At 35.9% G+C, this 18,554-nt stretch overlaps 1 protein-coding gene across 1 annotated transcript in view; it reads left to right on the top strand.

The window, feature by feature from the left end:
• The window catches only part of LOC143663677 (transmembrane protease serine 11E-like), a 64,315-nt gene that overhangs the window by 10,491 nt on the left and 35,270 nt on the right, over positions 1-18,554 (top strand). Inside the window, exons 2-5 of the mRNA XM_077137154.1 lie at positions 4,085-4,209; positions 8,973-9,094; positions 10,241-10,308; positions 16,688-16,851. Coding sequence (XP_076993269.1) covers positions 4,085-4,209; positions 8,973-9,094; positions 10,241-10,308; positions 16,688-16,851 — 479 coding nt within the window. The remainder of the gene's footprint in view (positions 1-4,084; positions 4,210-8,972; positions 9,095-10,240; positions 10,309-16,687; positions 16,852-18,554) is intronic.

The following is an 18,554-nucleotide window of genomic DNA, read 5'->3' as shown; positions in this document are numbered from 1 at the left end:
CGGGGCTAAGAATGATTTTATTTTCATTTTTAAATGGTTGAAAATAAATGAAAAGATGAAAAATATTTCACGACAATTGAACATTATATGAAATTCAAATTTTATGTAGCAAAATGAAATTTTATTGGAACATGGCTATGCTCATTTATTTTTAGGTATTGTCTATGGCTGATCTGGGGCTTTAAGACAGAGTTGAATACTTGGTGACAGACCATTTGACACATAATGCCTAAAATATATACAATCTGGTCCTTCACGTATCAGTCTTGGCCTTCACAGAAAATGTTTGCTGATCCCTGGCTTACGTACTTGATAATAATGGTTCAGAACTTAACAACTTTATCGAGATTGTGCAAAGCTTATTCCAAAAAGATGAGCTGGACTGAGCGAGTGAAACTATCTGAGAAAATATCAGTTCTGTTTATGATGATGACGAGTGGGCGAATAGTTTGGACCCACTATTCATTAGCACATGGTGGTGATATTGTATATGGGTGCTTGCTCAGTTAAACTTTTCTTTGAAGGCACTGTAAGTCATTATCATTCTCTAATGCTTGCCATGAGGTTCAGTTGTTCTAGTACCTTTTCTTCCTTGCTTTTTTGTGGTCATTGCTGTTTTTCTTTTTTAACATTATTTTTTAAGATGCCACACAGAGAAATGACAAAACAAACATCTTCCCTATCATGATAACGCAACCCTGAACACATTGTCTTTTGGCAACTTTGGGCTGATAAATATGTACCCATACTTTGACTGCAATATTCATCTGACTTGTCACAGTCTAATCACATATGTCCATGAACTGAAAAAAACAATATAAAGAAAGCAATTTGACACCACTGAAGCTATTAGAATTCAACTAATCTGTCTGAAGGTGATTTTAAGTGAGGAGGTACAGATAAATTTCAACACGTAAAAATGATTGGAGAAGGTTTTATGTGCAGGAGGTGGTTAATTATATAAGTGTCTGTTGATATACAAAATATTTTTATTCCTTTATTTGCTAAGTTTGGAACAATTTAATTTTGAAATTTCTTTCTCAGAGAGCCACAAATGAAAATAGTTAAGAAACAGAATGAATCAGTTTGAAAATTGGTGCCATACAGACTAAGAAGGGAAAAGAAGATGTTTCAAATGACAAACATCTTAGAAATGTGGTTATTACAATTATTAATGATTAAAATAATTATGATGATAATAATAGTCCTGCTCTTTGTGCAATTATTTTTCTACTTGGGAGCTCAGAGTACTAAACATATCATAATTTTTATTTCTACATAACTTGTCAGGTGGTATCTGGAATTATTATTGCTGTTTTCAACATGCAGAAAACAAAGGAAGAAACTGAGTTATTGCAACAAGACTGCAGTGTAAATAATTTGGTGGCAGAACCTAGCAGTGTACTCTGTTGTTTATTCAAAGTGGTTTTGACTGGATTTTTTTTCTCTATGTCCCATACTATTCTGCTTGTCTCCTTTTAAGCCACCGAAGACTGTGGGTCACTAAAATAGTTGTGGGAGACAGGATCAAAAAAGGAGGGTACCGCTGGTACCCTGTGGTACCCTGTGGATGATGATGGGCTGTCCATGAAAAGGCATGCGTATTTTTCCATGACTATTTTTTTCTATTTAAAATTCCCCTCTCTTTTTTGTATAATTCAAACTATGCATGCTTTTATTGTTAAAAAAGTCAGTTTCAAAAATATTTAAATAAAAAGGAAAGTTTCTTTCTTATTTCTGCCATTCCACTCTTGACTGTTAATAATTTGGTGAATCCCCTTTTACACATTTTCTATATGCATACATATGTGATTTGATTGTTTACAAAAACTGGGACATAGAATGCACATCATTCTGAAACATTTTTCATTAAAATGTATAATTGACATTTTCATAATGCATATAGATTTAAATCGATATTTAAAATGGCTGTCTTGGTCTTTACTTTGCAGTCTTTTTTTTTTTTCTTTTTTTTTTATTAATTAAAAAATAAAAATTAACTAACAACATTTAGAAATCATTCCATTCTACATATGCAATCAGTAATTCTTAATATCATCACATAGATGTATGGTCATCATTTCTTAGTATATATGCATCGATTTAGAAAAAGAAATAGCAAGACAACAGAAAAAGAAATAAAATGATAATATAGAGAAAAAATAAAAATAAAAATAAAAAATACAAAAATATATAGAAAAAAACTATAGCTCAGATGCAGCTTCATTCAGTGTTTTAACATAATTACATTACAATTAGGTAGTATTGTGCTGTCCATTTTTTTTTTTTTTTTAGAAATCATACCATTCTACTTTGCAGTCTTGATGAAAAACTATTGCAGAGCGAATAGAACGTCTGTCTTATGATTTGCAATTCTACATAATGATCATGCACTTTTAATACTTTTATCATGTTTCCTACAGTTACAAATTCATTTTCTTCATCTGCTGTGTTTTGAGATGAATTGAGAGAAGACATCCCCTCCCCAGTATTCCGCTCTCCCACAGCTCACTGCAATTTTGCTTACATCTGTTATACACATCTCCTTTTTTCTGAAACAGATGAACAGCAGGCACTCAGGAATGAAGAGATAGGAGTCAGGCTTTGAACTTCTTAGCCACATTTGCACACTAAAAAAATAATAACCTCCTTCTGGAGAAGACTTTTTGTATGGTAGTAATTGCTATTCTAGGAACAGGTGTTTGGAATTCCACTTGAGGGGAGAGAGTGCATGGAAGAGGTTGGGGAGAGGAAGATATTGTTTCCCCAGCCTTAGTCCAGTGGGAATATCAAAGAACAAGGGAATATACCAAGTAGAGTCTCTTAAGTCTCAGCAGGGGAGAGTCATGTAGTGATGAAGCCATCATTGCTTTTGTGACAATGTTCCCTGTAGAACAGGGATGTGGCAATGATGTGGCAGGGACCAATACGATAACATCATCACTTCCCGGTCCCTTTGATTTCTAAGCAGGGGTTATTTATTGTGAAATGCTTGCAGTTTGCAACAAGTTTTCACATCTGTGATCTCACATCTTTAGACAGGATGGCCCTCCTGCCCCTAATTGACAGATGAAGAAACCTTAATGATTTAAATGATTCTTCCCAACTCACAGAGCTGGTAAGGAAAGAACTGGACTTATAATTCTATTTATTCTGGTTCTATACCCAGTGCTTCCTCCTTGAAACCTCCGTACCTTCCTCCCGGTCCTCATGATCCAGACAGGTAGAGCTCTGGAAATAGGAAGTGCACACTTCTAATACCACTCACGAAATTTTTTAAAAAGCAGCATCTTCTTCAAACTCCTTAACCAAGTCAGATTTACTATTTCATTTTCTGTACCTTTTGAGTTTGCTTAGCAACAAGGGAACAACATCATTCTCAATCAAACAAAACCAGGCCAATCAACATTTTTCAGTAATGTTTTTGGAGGAAGAACAATTGGGAGAGGTTGAGGGAATCTCATACAGAAAATTTTTACTGTGGCTCAGAGGTAAATATTAGGGAGAATATTCCTTAGAAGGCAGCCTCTGGTTATCTCTTAAGGGTATCTTTAAAGTTTGGTTTGGGGATAAATCAGGATTAGAAAGAGCAGGACAGGAAACTTTATCTAGAACCTGGCATGATTTAAGCTGTAACAAATTTCACAAGCCTTTTAGAATTCTAGAGTGCCCTAAACATTTTTGTAGCTTGTACAGTATCAGATTCAGCATCCTGAACATGGCCAACTGAATATATAATAGTTAACATTTACATAGTGTTTTCTTTATTCCTGGCATTGTTAGAAGCACTTTATGTATAGTCATTCTTAAATTCTTACAACAATCGTATGAGAAGATACTATTATTTTCATCTTCATTTTGTGGGTGAGGAAGTAGGTGCAGAGAAATTAAATTACTTGCCTAAGTTCATGCAGCCACAGCCAGGATAGATTTAGGCCACTTTGGACCAGGGCTGGCTCTAAACCAAGACACTACCCTACTACCTAATGTAATGTCCTTCATTCTCTCAGAAATGTCTGCATTGCCTAAGGAGTGTATGTGGTACGCATTGTGATATAATCCATCTATTTGCTTTCTTTCTCAGGCTAGCTGTGGTGAGGGCCAGGAAAAGAACTTGTTTGGAGCCCTGGGTTATTGGCCTCATTACTTTTATGTCCTCAATTGTTCTGGCCGTGTGCATTGGACTCACTGTTCATTATGTGAGATACAGTAAGTATGAGCTGCTCTGGCATCATGTGACTTAACCTAAATATTTCCTCACTTCCCTTCCCTGTTTTTGCTTGCCTCTGGCTTATTCATTCATTACTATAATTCATTTGCATAGCTGGAGCAAAGAACTGTTTACCTGCTTTGTTAATTAATTCTTACAAGTCAAGAAGGATTTGTTCCTCTATCCTTGATGTAGCAATACTTACAGCTGAGAAAAGCATGTTTGTTTTCATATTCATTAGTAAGCAAAATTCCAGTTTTCAAAAGGGGACGCAATGGAGGAATGCAGGGTTGCTAGTGTCTAAAGACTTGAGTTGTTTGAGGTCAAAGGAAAATCACCTAAATTTAAAGTAATTCCAGATCCTGGAAATCCTGATAGCTTGATAAAATAATCACACAATCGAAGATCATAGAGAAGATTAGACTAGTAAATTGGAAAAAATGCCCATAATGATATATTGTTAACTGCCTCTTTCTTGGCACATTATTGTAAGTGACTAAAGCAAATAGAAGATGCTGACAAGGTTCATTATAGTGAGGCTCACTTGTAATCAGGTACTTCCTTGCTAGATGAATGAGAGTTGTGATGTTAGAAAAGCGTCCAGGTACTTCAGAACAGTTCTTCCATCACATAACAAACCTCCTGAAGTTTCCTTCCACTCAGTCTCAGATGTTATTTGATTGACTCAACTATGACCTTTTGGATTACTATCCCTTCTGTGAGTAGGGTATGCTTTGGTGTTCAGACCCTGTAACAAAAGAAGATAATCACGTGATTCTAATTTAATTGGGAATTTGGAGATGTTGCTTTCCAATAAAAGAAAAAATGGTAATACTATAAATTGGTTTTCTTCCTCCACAATCAGACACAAGTCCCATCTCAATTTATAAAGCAAGGGGACTCATTTCTGAATGGTTTAAGGAAAAATAACTAAAGCAAAGTTTTTTGTTTATCTGGTAGAATTTGTCCAGAGGCCTTTAAATTGTGAGTCTACTTAACATTTGATAATGGACACTTGTCTGGAGAGTACCTTTCATAAAAAATAAATAAAATAAAATAAAAAGGATAGATGAAATAGTTTTACAATATATAGCTCAGTTATGAATATAGTGAGTCCTATTCTGTTATAAGCATCACTATGCCTCTCTATGGATATACCCAAGATTGTGCTTTTTTTTTCACTTTTGTATTTCCAGACTTTAGCAGAATCATGGCACATATTAATTGTTTAATAAATGTTTATTGAATAGTGAATGATAAAATTGAATGCCTCTAAAATTTTCTTGGGGCAGACACTGGTGTGTCTGACTTCACAAGGAATTCCTTGTGAATTCAGGGGCCTGACCACTTCATTGAGAAAAAATGTTCTCCTTACTACTTCTCCTTTACCACTTTCCAAACCAAGTTTCACAAGGCTCACAAATCTTATGCATATGCATGCAATGAAAAACGGGCAAGATTTTTGCGGCAACCTGTGTGTCTACTTCCAGTACTCCTATGACTGGATCTTATTGTTTGAATGCTTAATTGAGCAATATGGAACACAATTTCCAGCCCCCAGAGTACATCTGAATAAACAACAATTGCTGTGATTAGTCTTACTGACATATTTGTGTCCTGCCCTCTCTTTCTTGGTGTGTAAACTAAAAGTAGAACAGAGATGGCACATGACCATTTAGGAGCTGGCATGCCAAGAAAAGCAAACTAAATCAACCCAGAAATATCAGTAATAGAAATAGATAGAAATTTAGATAAAGGTGATCAGACTTGGGAAAAAAATAATTTTGACCCTCATTTTCATAAAGCCTGGGACAGATAGAATTGTACGTGGAGTGCATGTCCAGGGACATTGGGGGCTGTATTTCTGCCCCTTCTGTGATTTGACTGGCGGGAGTTGAAGATGTTAGTAAGAATGTCAATGCAGGAATAGAATTGCAAAACTGTTAGGAAATATTTAACAAGCTTGCGTTTATCCTTATTTTTCTATTAATTTTCCCAGTAATATTTTTCAATAACTACACATGCTACATAACAATGGCAACTGGGAATATATTTTGACCTTTGGTTGCCTTTTTAGATCTATAGAACGAACAAAAATGCTGAGTATAGATAGTAAGTTGTTCACTAGGCTGAACCATATGAAATTGCCCATCTTTGACCATTTTTGGCAAATTTCATATGATTCAACCTAATAATTTAAGAAAACAAGTCTAAGGAAGTGGAAGAAGATATTATCCTCTTCTCTAGATCTGTGCTATTCAACGTATAGCTAGAAACCAGCAGCATCAACATATCTGTGAGTTTCTTAGAAATGTGGAATCTTGGGCTCAACTTTAGACCTACTGAACGTAGCATCTGAATTTTAGTAAAATCCCCAGGTTATTCATCTGTGCATTGAAGTTTGAGAAGCCGCATTCTAGCAAAATGGCAGCAGCTACATGGAGAAATGATAGATTTATCACTTAAAAAAAAGATCAGATATGTTTTTATATCAAATGATTTTCAGTACTTGTATAGAAGTGCTATCCTCCTCATTTTTAGTTGTAACTTTTATCAATTTATATTAAATTCATATGCAGGTTGCATTGATCAGGTCTAATTTCCTTATCTGTTAAATGTGGATAAAGCTGCCTTCCATTATGGTTATTGTAAACTAAGTGAGATATGGGATCGCCTAGCACACAGGTGCCCATTCCCATTGTCTTTCCTTCTGGGGGTTTAAGTGGAAAGGAAAGGAAAAGGAAGAAAAGAGAGAAGAGAAGAGAGATCGAGATTGGATAAAGCACACCCCATTATCCTGAAATAACCACAGGCAATTATCTTGATCACCATTGTCTCTCTAATGTCTGGCACAGTGCGTCTCACAGAAGGGTAATCCATATTAATATTTGTTTAATGGGAGAATGAAAGAATGAGTGGATGAATGAATGAATCTCCTGAAGTCTCTGCTTCTTGTGCAGGAGGGTAGAGGAAAACCTATGCTGTGTTCAACTCTTCACCAGGCCAAAAATACGGGCCCACTCAAGGACAGTGCAACAAGTAGAGACAGTGACTAAGGAAGGAAACGAGTCAACCCCTTGCAGCTGATGGGAGAAAATAAATGGAGTAAAAAGGGAGCTAGGTGAAACCAAGTAGTGTCCCTGGGGGGATTATGCCAGGTGGCATCCCTGGTTCCCCAAACTTCCTATTTATTAACCCCCCTAAAATTTGAATTCCTACCCTCATCACCTTTAGCCAAAGTAAAGTTTCTCAGGCCTGAGTCCTTGTGGTCAGAACTGAGGGGAAATGTTTTTTTTTTTTTAACAAGACAAGTTGTGGGTTGACAGAACAATCATGAAGAAAATACTGGGTTCCCATATACCACTCCATCACCAACACCTTGCACAGGTGTGGAACAGATGCCATAATCTATAATATTCTTAGTATTGTATCATTAATTAAAGTCTATTGTCTAACCTAGGACTCACCATTTGTGCAGTACAGTTCCACAAATTTTTTCTTAATTTTATTATGTTACTATATAAACAATCTAACATTTCCCCTTTTAATCATATTCAGATATATATTTCAGTGCTGTTGAATGCATTCACAATGTCGTGTTAACATCACCACCATCCATTACCATATATTTCCATAATTCTAAACAGGAACTCTGTACATTTTTTTAAATTATTTTATTTTATTTTTTGCATGGGCAGGCACTGGAAATCAAACCCAGGTCTCCGGCATGGCAGGCAAGAACTCTGCCTATTGAGCCACCATGGCCCACCAAGGAACCCTGTACATTTTAAGCCTTGACTTTCCATTCTCTATTTCTACCCCATCCCTGTGGTAAACTATATTGTAGATTCTGATTCTAAGAATTTTCTTTTTCTAATTGTTTTGAAGGAAAATATTTTTTGAAATAGAAAAGAACAGTCACCCTTGGGAGACTTCTGAATTCATCCCAGCTTGTGGGCTCGGATGATGTGACTTGCTCCCTCTTGTGGCATGAGTGTGGCTAACACATGAGAAAATAGTCCACAGTTACAGTAAAGTGTTTGTATAATAACTTGGAAATATCAGGCATTTCTTACAGCTTTAACACGCTGAGTCTTCTCATGATGGATGGCATTGCCTTTTATTCTGAGATAATTGATACCCAGAGGCTGTATGATGGAGAAGGTATCCTGGTGTAGGGCTATTTCTTCCTATCTCAGTTTTTTCAATAACCATCAAATGGGGAATGATACTGAGTTATACATACCTGGTAAAAAACATATGATGTTTGTGCATTTGTTCCCCTTATTATTTATTTATTTTTAATCCATATGTTTTACTCATCTGTTGATGAGGTAAATAAAACGAGCACCAGACACAAGGTTTTCGCAAACACATTGAAATGCTAGTGATGAATGAAAGGGAGAGGTAAGAGGTATGGTATGTATGATTTTTTTTTCTATTTCCTTTTTCTGAATTGATGCAAATATTCTAAGAAATGATCATGATGATGAATATACAACTATGTGATGATATTGTGAGTTATTAATTATATAACAAGAATGGAATGATCATATGGCAAGAATGTTTGTGTTTGTATGTGGTTATGTTTCACAAATAAATTAAATATATATATGATGTGGGGCTGGGAACAGTGGCTCAGTGGCAGAGTTCTTGCCTGCTATGCCAGAGACCCAGGTTCGGTTCCCAGTGCCATGTAAAAAAAATAAATAAAAATAAAAAATATATATTTATATGTTGTGTGTTGACTCTTTCCTTGTAGATCAAAGAAAGACCCACAATTACTATATCACACTATCATTCACAAGTGACAAACTATATGATGAGTTTGGACAAGAGGCTTCTAAAAATTTCACAGAAATGAGCCAGAAAATTGAATTAATGGTAAGCAATTTTCTCTCCCTTTCCAGGACATTTGCTATTGGGTTGTTACCATGATTTTTATTAACCTAGATTTTAAAGCATCTTTTCAACTAATCTTTGCAAATCTTTGCAAAATGGGAAGAGACGCTTCTTAAGAAATAGAAAACAAAACTGACAATATACCTCCTGAAAGATTATACCTGGCAAGGCTAAACCAAGTGACCTTTAGCTTTTTGTTTATTTCTCTCCTATTCATGCTTCTTTAGCTAAGTGTTACTTTTGATGAGCTAAGACCTGAAATTCTGGGAATTATATATATATAAACTTACAGGGAGATAAGCAGAATACTTTACTACAAACTGAAATTATTTGATGATAAAATAAGCCTTTAAATAAAAATTTCCAAGTGAATACTGTTATCCATCATGAAAAGCTCTATTTATTTTCCATAGATTTACATGATAATTATAAGAACTATCCATAGTTATAAAGGAGAGTGTATGAATTTTAGGAAATAATAAAAAATTCATTATTCCTATTAGTCAACCACCAGCTTATAGTAACTGTGTTTGTAAGTATCACACACCAAAAACAAGAAACATGTATAACATTCCTTTACCTTGACTTTTAATTTAAAAAATTAAGTTGGCTAAAATTCTTATTTACAATAGTAAAAAATAGCTTCCCAAAATACATTCTGCTTACTAGAATAAACCTTCTAGGAGGTGTTAAGCCATATGTTCCAGGTGACATGGGCCTTTCTAAGAGAACTTTCAAGTGCTGAACTGGGTCATTTTTATGATCCAGCTGTCACTTGGCAGAATTATTTCATCTCCTTTATCTACCTGCAGAAGTTCTTATCGTGAGATATGAATGCCTACTCTTTATTATCAGAAAACAGTATTTTTTTTCTCTTTCTGAGTTTAGGAAAGCAGATATCATTTCTGGTCCCACTATGGTTCTTTAGCTTTTATAATTCCTAAGGCAGAGTTCAGCTGAAATCATTGTGTGGACTGCCAAAAGAGAGCTCTCAAGATTCCTCAAGTTCAGTATGAAATGCCAGTCAATGGTTTTTATTTTTTTTAATTTTTTAAAAAGCTTTGACTTAACTTGCAGGATTTCAAAAAAATTGTTTTTGTTGACGTATTTTAAATATTTTTTTCACAGGTAAAAAATGCATTTCATAAATCTCCAATAAGGGGAGAATTTGTTAAATCTCACATTATCAAGTTCAGGTATGTAGATCTAAAATGCTGATTTCAGAATATAATTTAAAGCTAAAGCTGTTAACCCAGTCAGTTATAAATACATTTTGAAATGTTATATGATGATGCAATTTAATTCAACAAACATTTATTTGGCACTGTTCTGTATGAGTCATGGTTTAAAGTGTACTTCACTCATTCTCTAAAGCCAAAAGTAAGCATTGGCAAGATGATTGCTAAGGACAGAGGTGTAGTGGAGGCTATGCTATAGAACTGTTTTCTGGGCAACTCTAACTAGAACAAGTAGTGATCTAGGTCTGATCCTTGGGTTTAACTGCAAGTAATGCTTATGGAAAATAGTATAGTAGAGGAAGTTTGTCTTTAGCTCTTGGTTTTCTTCATCAATTTTCTTTACTTTCTTCCATTCCACTGTTTTCTGCTCCATCTATTTAGCTAAGGTTTCAGATTTGATAATCAATCTTCAATATAGACAAGTTGAGATCATAATATTTTTAAGTAAAATACTACGCTAGGGTTTTTTTTTTTTTTTGCATGGGCAGCTACCAGGAATCGAACCCGGGTCTCCAGCATAGCAGATGAAAATTCTGCCACCAAGCCACCATTGCACCACCCTATGCTAAGATTTTAAATAATATATTGCCTTATAAATTACTTGTATTTTTTTAAAAGCAAGATAACAACTTTCCCAGTGCTATTTCAATGACAAAAATCCAAAAGTTAATTCACAGTCTATTGACACCAGACAAAAGTGGTAGATTCTGCCTGACGGTTCAAATAGTCAATTCCTGAAGCATCAGAGGGTTTCAAAGAGAGAAGGAGAGCATAAAGCAGGAGGGCAGATGGCCTAGCAGCCTAACAACCTTTCAACCTGAGTCTAAGGGGTTCATGGATTCTAACTAGGGGAGATGAAGTAATTAGAATTTATCAGAATTTCAATAGTAAGCAGAGAGGAAGAGAGAAAGAGTTAAAATTTCAATAACAAATGTAAGCAGAAAGGAAGGGAGACAGAGTTATTTCAATAGCAGGTATAGGCTGTAGCAATTTACAAATGTAAATGAGTGAAACTGGGGCTGGAACCAGTTAAGGGCTGATTCAAGTTCCTTCCTTGGCATTATAGTGTTTTCCCTTACAAATTTTTAAAGTTAAAGAAAACTCTTGTTTTGCTCTATTCCTGGGTTTCATCACCATTATTTTAGGCACAGAGTCATTAAGGAATCCATTCAGGGCAGGGAGTTAAAGTTTAACAGGTTTGTTGAAAGTAAAGAGAGCAGAGAGAGAGAGAGAGAGCAGGCAGGTGGGAGCCAGCAAGGGCTGCTAGCAAAAAGAAAGGTAAAATAGCTCTAGCTTTTTGTTGTGGGAGCTGTGTTTTAAAGGGTAAGTGATGCCTGGCCCGAGTACTCTCTGGACAATCAAAATCGTTGTCCAAAAAATAATACTTTTAATTTAAAAATTCTTACTGACCTTAATAACTTTCTGTGGCAATCTGCAAAGTGGGACAAGGTACCCTATGTCCAAGCCTTCTGGAATCTCTGTGCTGAACCCTCATTTTGTTCTTCTCTAACTACCTAACAAATCCTCCTCAATGAAAAACCCAAACCTTCCACTCTGAAACTTTTCACTTCAACCCAGCTGACCATCCTCCTCCTTATGACACCCCCCAACACTCTGCCCCTCTCCCACCTCCTCCCGCCCCCCCAACCTTTCCTCTTCCCCCAACTTTCCACTCCTTCCCATCCCTCCTCCTCCCCCACACCCTTAACCCCACCCACACCCATCATAGAGGACTAGTCCTCTCCCCCACTTCCTCAAATGCTTTGCCCCTTCCTCCCTCTCCCCTCTCTAGTTCTGAAACTCCTCATCTTCAACAGCCCCCCCCCCCAGCCCCCTCCTCTGCCGATATCTTTTCCCCTTTAGGGAAGTAGCAGCATGTGAAAGCATTGCCAAGGTTCACAGTTCTTTTTCCTCTCCCTGATCTTTCACAAATTGAGCAACATCAGGTTTATTATTTGCCAATGCCCTCTGAGGATCCCCTGATGCCTGGTGACATGGAATAAAACTGGGAACTAAGGCACCCCTGGGTCCCTGTTCTCACTGTGGCCAGAAGGGACATTGGGTAACAGCTTACCTAATCCCAAGCTGCCACTGGGACCTTGCCCTCTTTGTCATAAAACAAAACACTGGAAACCTGACTGACCTTCAGCCTCGCACCATGGGAATGGACAGCCATCCTTAACATGTGGCCACTCCTCAAATTCAAAGTCTCAGACCTCCTCAGCCTAGCCACTGAGAACTGACCGGGTTCAGGTTCTTCACCCCAACACTCCCCATCCTCATGACTGAGCCCAGGGTGGCCATCCTCATGGCAGGTAAGCCATTCTCTTTTGTAGTTGATGAAGGAGCCACATTTTGAGTCTCACCTGAGTTTTCAGGGCCTCTAGCCCCTTCTTTCATGTCTAGAAGAAAACACCTACCCATGACAAATGTCACCCATAACCCACACTCTTCAAAACACTTCCTTTTTCCACCCACTCTTTTTTTTATTAATTTTTTAAATAACCAAAAACAAACAAACCCAAATATTCATAACTTTTGATCATTCCACTCTACATAAATAATCAGTAATTTTCATGATATCATCACGTAGTTGCATATTCATCACCATGATCATTTCTTGGAACATCTGCATCTATCCAGAAAAGGAAATAAAAAGAAAACAGAAGAAAATTCATACATACCGTACCCCCAACCCTCCCCATTACCAACCACCAGCATTTTACTCAAATTTATTTTAACATTTTTCCCCCCTATTATTCATCTTTATTCCACATGTTTTACTCGTCTGTTGATAAGGTAGATAAAAGGAGCAGCAGACACAAAGTTTTCACAATCACACAGTCACATTGTTTCTACTCACTCTTAATAGTGCCTGCCTACTCATGTCCCCCTCTTAGGATGAAACATTCTAACTAAACCAAATGCAGTGCTCACATTTTCCTTACTTTCAGAGTTAAGCCTCACACCACCTGCAGTCCTACTACTTATCTTCAGCCACAATTTTCACCCAATCCCAATCTCAAATTCTTAGTAAGAATTGCAAAATTACTGTTTCAAAAATGATTCACTAATGTATTATAAAAATTTAACATTATTCTGGCAAGTTTAAGTTTAATGGTCATTGTATGTGATGAGATGTTTGCTTAAAAATTTAACTCTAAAGGATATAAAGGATGTGATTTTGTTAAAGGAAAAAAAGGATAATTTTCTCTTAAGATAAAATAAAATGTTGTTATAGAATGAGGAAAAAGTAGACAAGACCTGAATGGATATAGTAAGCCATAAAATATGAAGAAAAAGTAGACAAAAGCTGAACGGATATAGTAAGCCATAAAATGTTTGTGGAAAGGAAAGTTATGGTCAAAGTTGGGAAAATCTGATGGGTCTATCCAAGAAATGCCTGTCTACCTACTAACTGGACAAGAATCCATACTCTGGCCTACCTGTCACTCCAAATTTCAGTAGCCCCCATTAGCCAATCCTTTCCCATTCCCTTGAACATAAACCTAAAACCAAAAAGTGACGTTTTTCTTCTACCTCTGCTAGCAACTCAAGGTGTCCTAACAGGGGTAGGCACAAGAGTTGGCAGTCTAATCACATTGCAAATGCTTTTGAGTTTGCTTGGCTGCAAAAACACAGTGCAAACACTTCCTGATTTAAAATGTCATTGTGGTTCTTCTACCTACTTCCCCTTATAGGGCCTCTTATCATTTTATTAACACTTCTCACCTTCGCACCTCAGTTCTGCAAACTCAGAAATCAATTTCTACACCACACAATTACTTTGGTTCATAACATGTTACCTTTAAGCTCTTTCAAGAGCAGCACTCTAGGCTACCAAAAGCTCACAAGATAAGAACTAGATGACTTAGCCCCCAGCCACCGCTGCATTGGAAATCCTGCCCCCATTCCCCCAAAATCCCTAACACTGCCCCCATCCAGCAGGAAGTAGCCAAGAAAGACAAAAGGTGCCCCATTTCCTTCCCTTAAATCTAGCCTAACCATCCCAAATATATTTATTAATCAAAAGGCAGGAGTGACAGGTCACAAAAAATGAAACTCATGAACCCTCACTCCTCCCCTTGCTGCAACAGCTGAAACTCATGATCCTTCCCCTCCCTTCCCCCTTGCCACAACTTGTGACTCCCCTTGCCAAACATTCCTTAAGGCAAAAAATAAGGAGCAAACAGGTCAGAACAAGTGCAATGAAGAAGGAAGCAGAAAGGCTCCCTCCCCTCCCAGTGTCACCTACCCTTTAAAACACAGCTCCCACAACAAAGAGCCAGAGCTGTTTTTCCTCTCCTTTTGCTAGCAGGTTTTGCTGGCTTCCACATGCCTGCTCTCTCTCTGCTTTCTTTCCCTTCAATAAACCTGTTAAACTCTAATAATAAGAACAAGTTTATTGGAGAAATTAAATCAATTTCAGAATTGTTGAGCTATTAAGAGACCATATAAGCCTGAAATATGAGTCTGAGTTGGTGGAGATAAAGGGGAACCGAAATGAAAATATAAATTTAATATTGTCAACTCAAAGTATTGTTGGAAAGTGTGGGTATAAGCAGAGTTTTTTGGAAAAAAAAGGATAATGCAAGAAAAAAAGGATGCTGAGGAAAGCTTGAAGAAGAACAATATTTAAAGAGATGGAAGTAAAATAGGAACCTGGGAAACTGGTCAGAAAGGAGCAGTATAGAAAGTAGAACCTTGAAAACTGTCACAGAAGATAGAGAGAAAGTTTCACAGGAGGGAGTACTCAACAGTAATGTAAAGAGTGGAAAGAATCCACTGAATATGTTAAACAGGAAGCCATTAATGTTCAAGTGGAGAGATGATTCAGTGGAATGGAATGGGGAAGAAGCAACGCTGCAATGAGGTAAATACGAGGCACAGTGTAATTTATCCTTTGAGGATTTGTTGTGATAAAAAGGTGAGCATTAAGTTGAATAGCTAGGGTAGAGAAAATTTTTGTTTGTTTTAATCAGCCAGCCAGTATAGGAATAGTTTAATTGATAGGAAAGAAAATTATATGACTTTGTATTGCTTTTCTGAAAAAAAAGGCAAACAAATAGAATCTTAAGAAATTATTGTTATGCATCTCATCCATTTTCAATGTCTCAGCAAATCTGTAACTGATGATTTTTTTCAGAAAAGCAATGCAAAGTCATATAAAATTCACATAATACAAAATTATATAAAATAGTAAATGAAAGTCTTCTCTCTAATAATTCTGCTTCCAGAAATAACACATCCCCATAACATTTTATTTTTAACATCCTTTCAATTCCTATAAAAATCCATCTCATCCTTTAGCTGAGTATATAGTATTTCACTGCAAGTATAGGTCAATGCTTGATATAGCCCGCTATAGATGGAGACTTCACTGTTACCAGTTTTCTGTTTTACAAATAAGATTACAATAAACATATTCATACATATCTCTGTGCACACACAAGAGAGTATTTGAAGATTAAACTCCTAAAAGAAAATGTAGATAATATTTATAATAAACAAATCTGCCTTCCACCCAAAAAAGGTTCTAATTAAAATTCCTATTTACAGTTTATGAAAATAGGGTTTGGTGCTGTAAACACTAAGGAGTTAGATTCTTTGACAATGAATGGCTGGCAGGGATGGGGTTGAGTACCTGGCAGAGAATGAGGAAGAAGAGTCAAGAATGATTCTAAGGTACTCCCAAGTTAGTAACTCATATAAATAACAAGTTAAATAATGTTCTGTTTTGAAAATACAGTTATCTGAAATCAGTACAGTTCAACTGAGCTTAGGACAGGCATTGTTTGGGAGAGACTGAAGGTTGTTTGGAAACATTGGATTTAAGTCACTGGGAATTAGACCTGGAAGCCAAAACCACAATTGATTTCATATTTGATATGTATTACATTTGCTAATTCTGAACGATTGACAAAAACATTTTTTTTTAGAATATATTAATAGTCACGTACTTAAGTAGGCTCCTTGATGGTAAGGGAGACCATGAAAATACAGGATGAGTTGGGAATGGATTCTGTATGTGGTCAACAGTAGGAATGTAGAAGGAAACAAATTGGATGTTTTAAAATAATACTTACAGATTTTTATGTATTTGTCCGTGTTTAAAATGAATGATTAAAAAAGGAAACAGGTTGTGGGTGCACGGGGGCTCATTGGTAGAATGCTGGCCTTCCATGCGGAAGACCTGGATTTGATTCCCGGACCACACACCCCTCCCCACCCCCAAACAAAAACAAATAAACAGGTTGTGCTGTTTATGGTATTAAATTGCATTCTAGGCTAAATCTTTAAAACCACATTTTTCATTTTTCATTTTTTTGGTCTTCAGCCAAGAGGAACATGGAGTGTTGGCTCATATGCTGCTGATTTTTAGATTTCGCTGTACCGAGGACCCTGAAACCATAAATATAAATATTCAACATTTTCTACATGAAAAGTTACAAGATGCTGTAGGACCCCCTAAAGTAGATCCTGAATCAGTTGAAATTAAAAGTAAGTTTATTTCTCTTACTTAGTTTACTTTTCTTGCATGGAATGTATTGATACTAGGTTGGGTCTTGGGACTGTTTTTATTTTTTTAGTTGCCCCTTCATTTGGGGGTTTGACACCAGCAGGGTATGCCCTTGGAACTAATTAGACTTAATGAAGTCTTTTAATTTTTAAAACTATCCTGAAGTTATGCCTCTCATGTAAGCCTGCCATTGACTTCTAAGCCTGCATTTGTCTTCTGTACTGAGCCTTGCACTATTATTAATAGCAAAAGTGACTTTGATTCTTCCTTTTGTTTTTCTTTTTGCTTCATTTTCTGGGAGAAAGCACACATTTGCCTTCAAAGTAACCATGTGATTAATATATATCTTATTAGTTTCTTTCCTTGGATAATTTACCAATTAAAGAGTTATACCTTATTTATAGTTAATTCTTGTGTATTTTATAATTAATTTGAAAAGTCTGAGGTTTTAAAAAAAGCTTTTAGTTAATGCTTAATTGGTACAGAATTTCAGTTTGAGGTGAATAGAAAAGCTTTGGTAATGGATGATAGCACAACATTGTGACTGTAATTCACACCACAGAATATACATCTGAATGTGGTTAAGAGGGGAAGTTTTAGGTGAAATATATGTTACTAGAATAAAAATTGAAAGAAAAAAACAACAACCATAGAACTTTACAACACAAGCAGTGAGCTCTAATGTAAACTATGGACTATAGTTAATAGTATAATCATAACAATATTCTGTCATCAATTGTAACAAAGATATCACACTAATACAAATTAATAATGGGGACAGTATATGGGAACTCTATATTTTCTTCATGATTCCTCTGTAAACCTACAACATCCCTAAAAAAATAAATAAAAGTTTTAAATGCTAAAAATTAAAAATATATACTTTTATTTTGACAGGGCACAGAGACACAGAAAGCAGTGATAATTTCTCGTAATTAGAGAAAAAAGAGACACGCATTCCTAAGTGAAAGCAAAGATCTCATTAAGCGCTGAGTCATATACTATAGAGTAGTGCTGGCCTATAGAAATACTGTGCAAAACATATGTGATCTTGAATTTTCCAATAGCCACATTAGAATAACACGTCAAACTAATTTCAATAATTTTTTTTTATTTTATTTTTATTTTTATTTTTTTATTAACGGAAAGAAAAAAAAGAAATTAACACAATATTTAGAAATCATACCATTCTACATATGCACTCAGTAATTCTTAACATCATCACATAGATGCATGATCATTGTTTCTTAGTACATTTGCATCGGTTTAGAGGAACTAGCAACACAACAGAAAAAGATATAAAATGTTAATATAAAGAAAAGAAATAAAAGTAGTAGTAATAGTAAAAAACAACAACAAACAAACCAACAAGCAAACAAAAACAAAAAAAAACCCTATAGCTCAGATGCAGCTTCATTCAGTATTTTAACATGATTACTTTACAATTAGGTATTATTGTGCTGTCCATTTTTGAGTTTTTGTATCTAGTCCTGTTGCACAGTCTGTATCCCTTCAGCTTCAATTACCCATTGTCTTACCCTGTTTCTAACTCCTGCTGAACTCTGTTACCAATGACATATTTCAAGTTTATTCTCGAATGTCCGTTCACATCAGTGGGACCATACAGTATTTGTCCTTTAGTTTTTGGCTGGATTCACTCAGCATAATATTCTCTAGGTCCATC

This window comes from Tamandua tetradactyla, chromosome 19, assembly GCF_023851605.1.
Source record: "Tamandua tetradactyla isolate mTamTet1 chromosome 19, mTamTet1.pri, whole genome shotgun sequence".
Classification (NCBI taxonomy): Eukaryota; Metazoa; Chordata; class Mammalia; order Pilosa; family Myrmecophagidae; genus Tamandua; species Tamandua tetradactyla.
The sequence above is the reverse complement of the archived record's forward strand: the minus strand, read 5'-3'. Positions and strand labels throughout refer to the sequence as shown.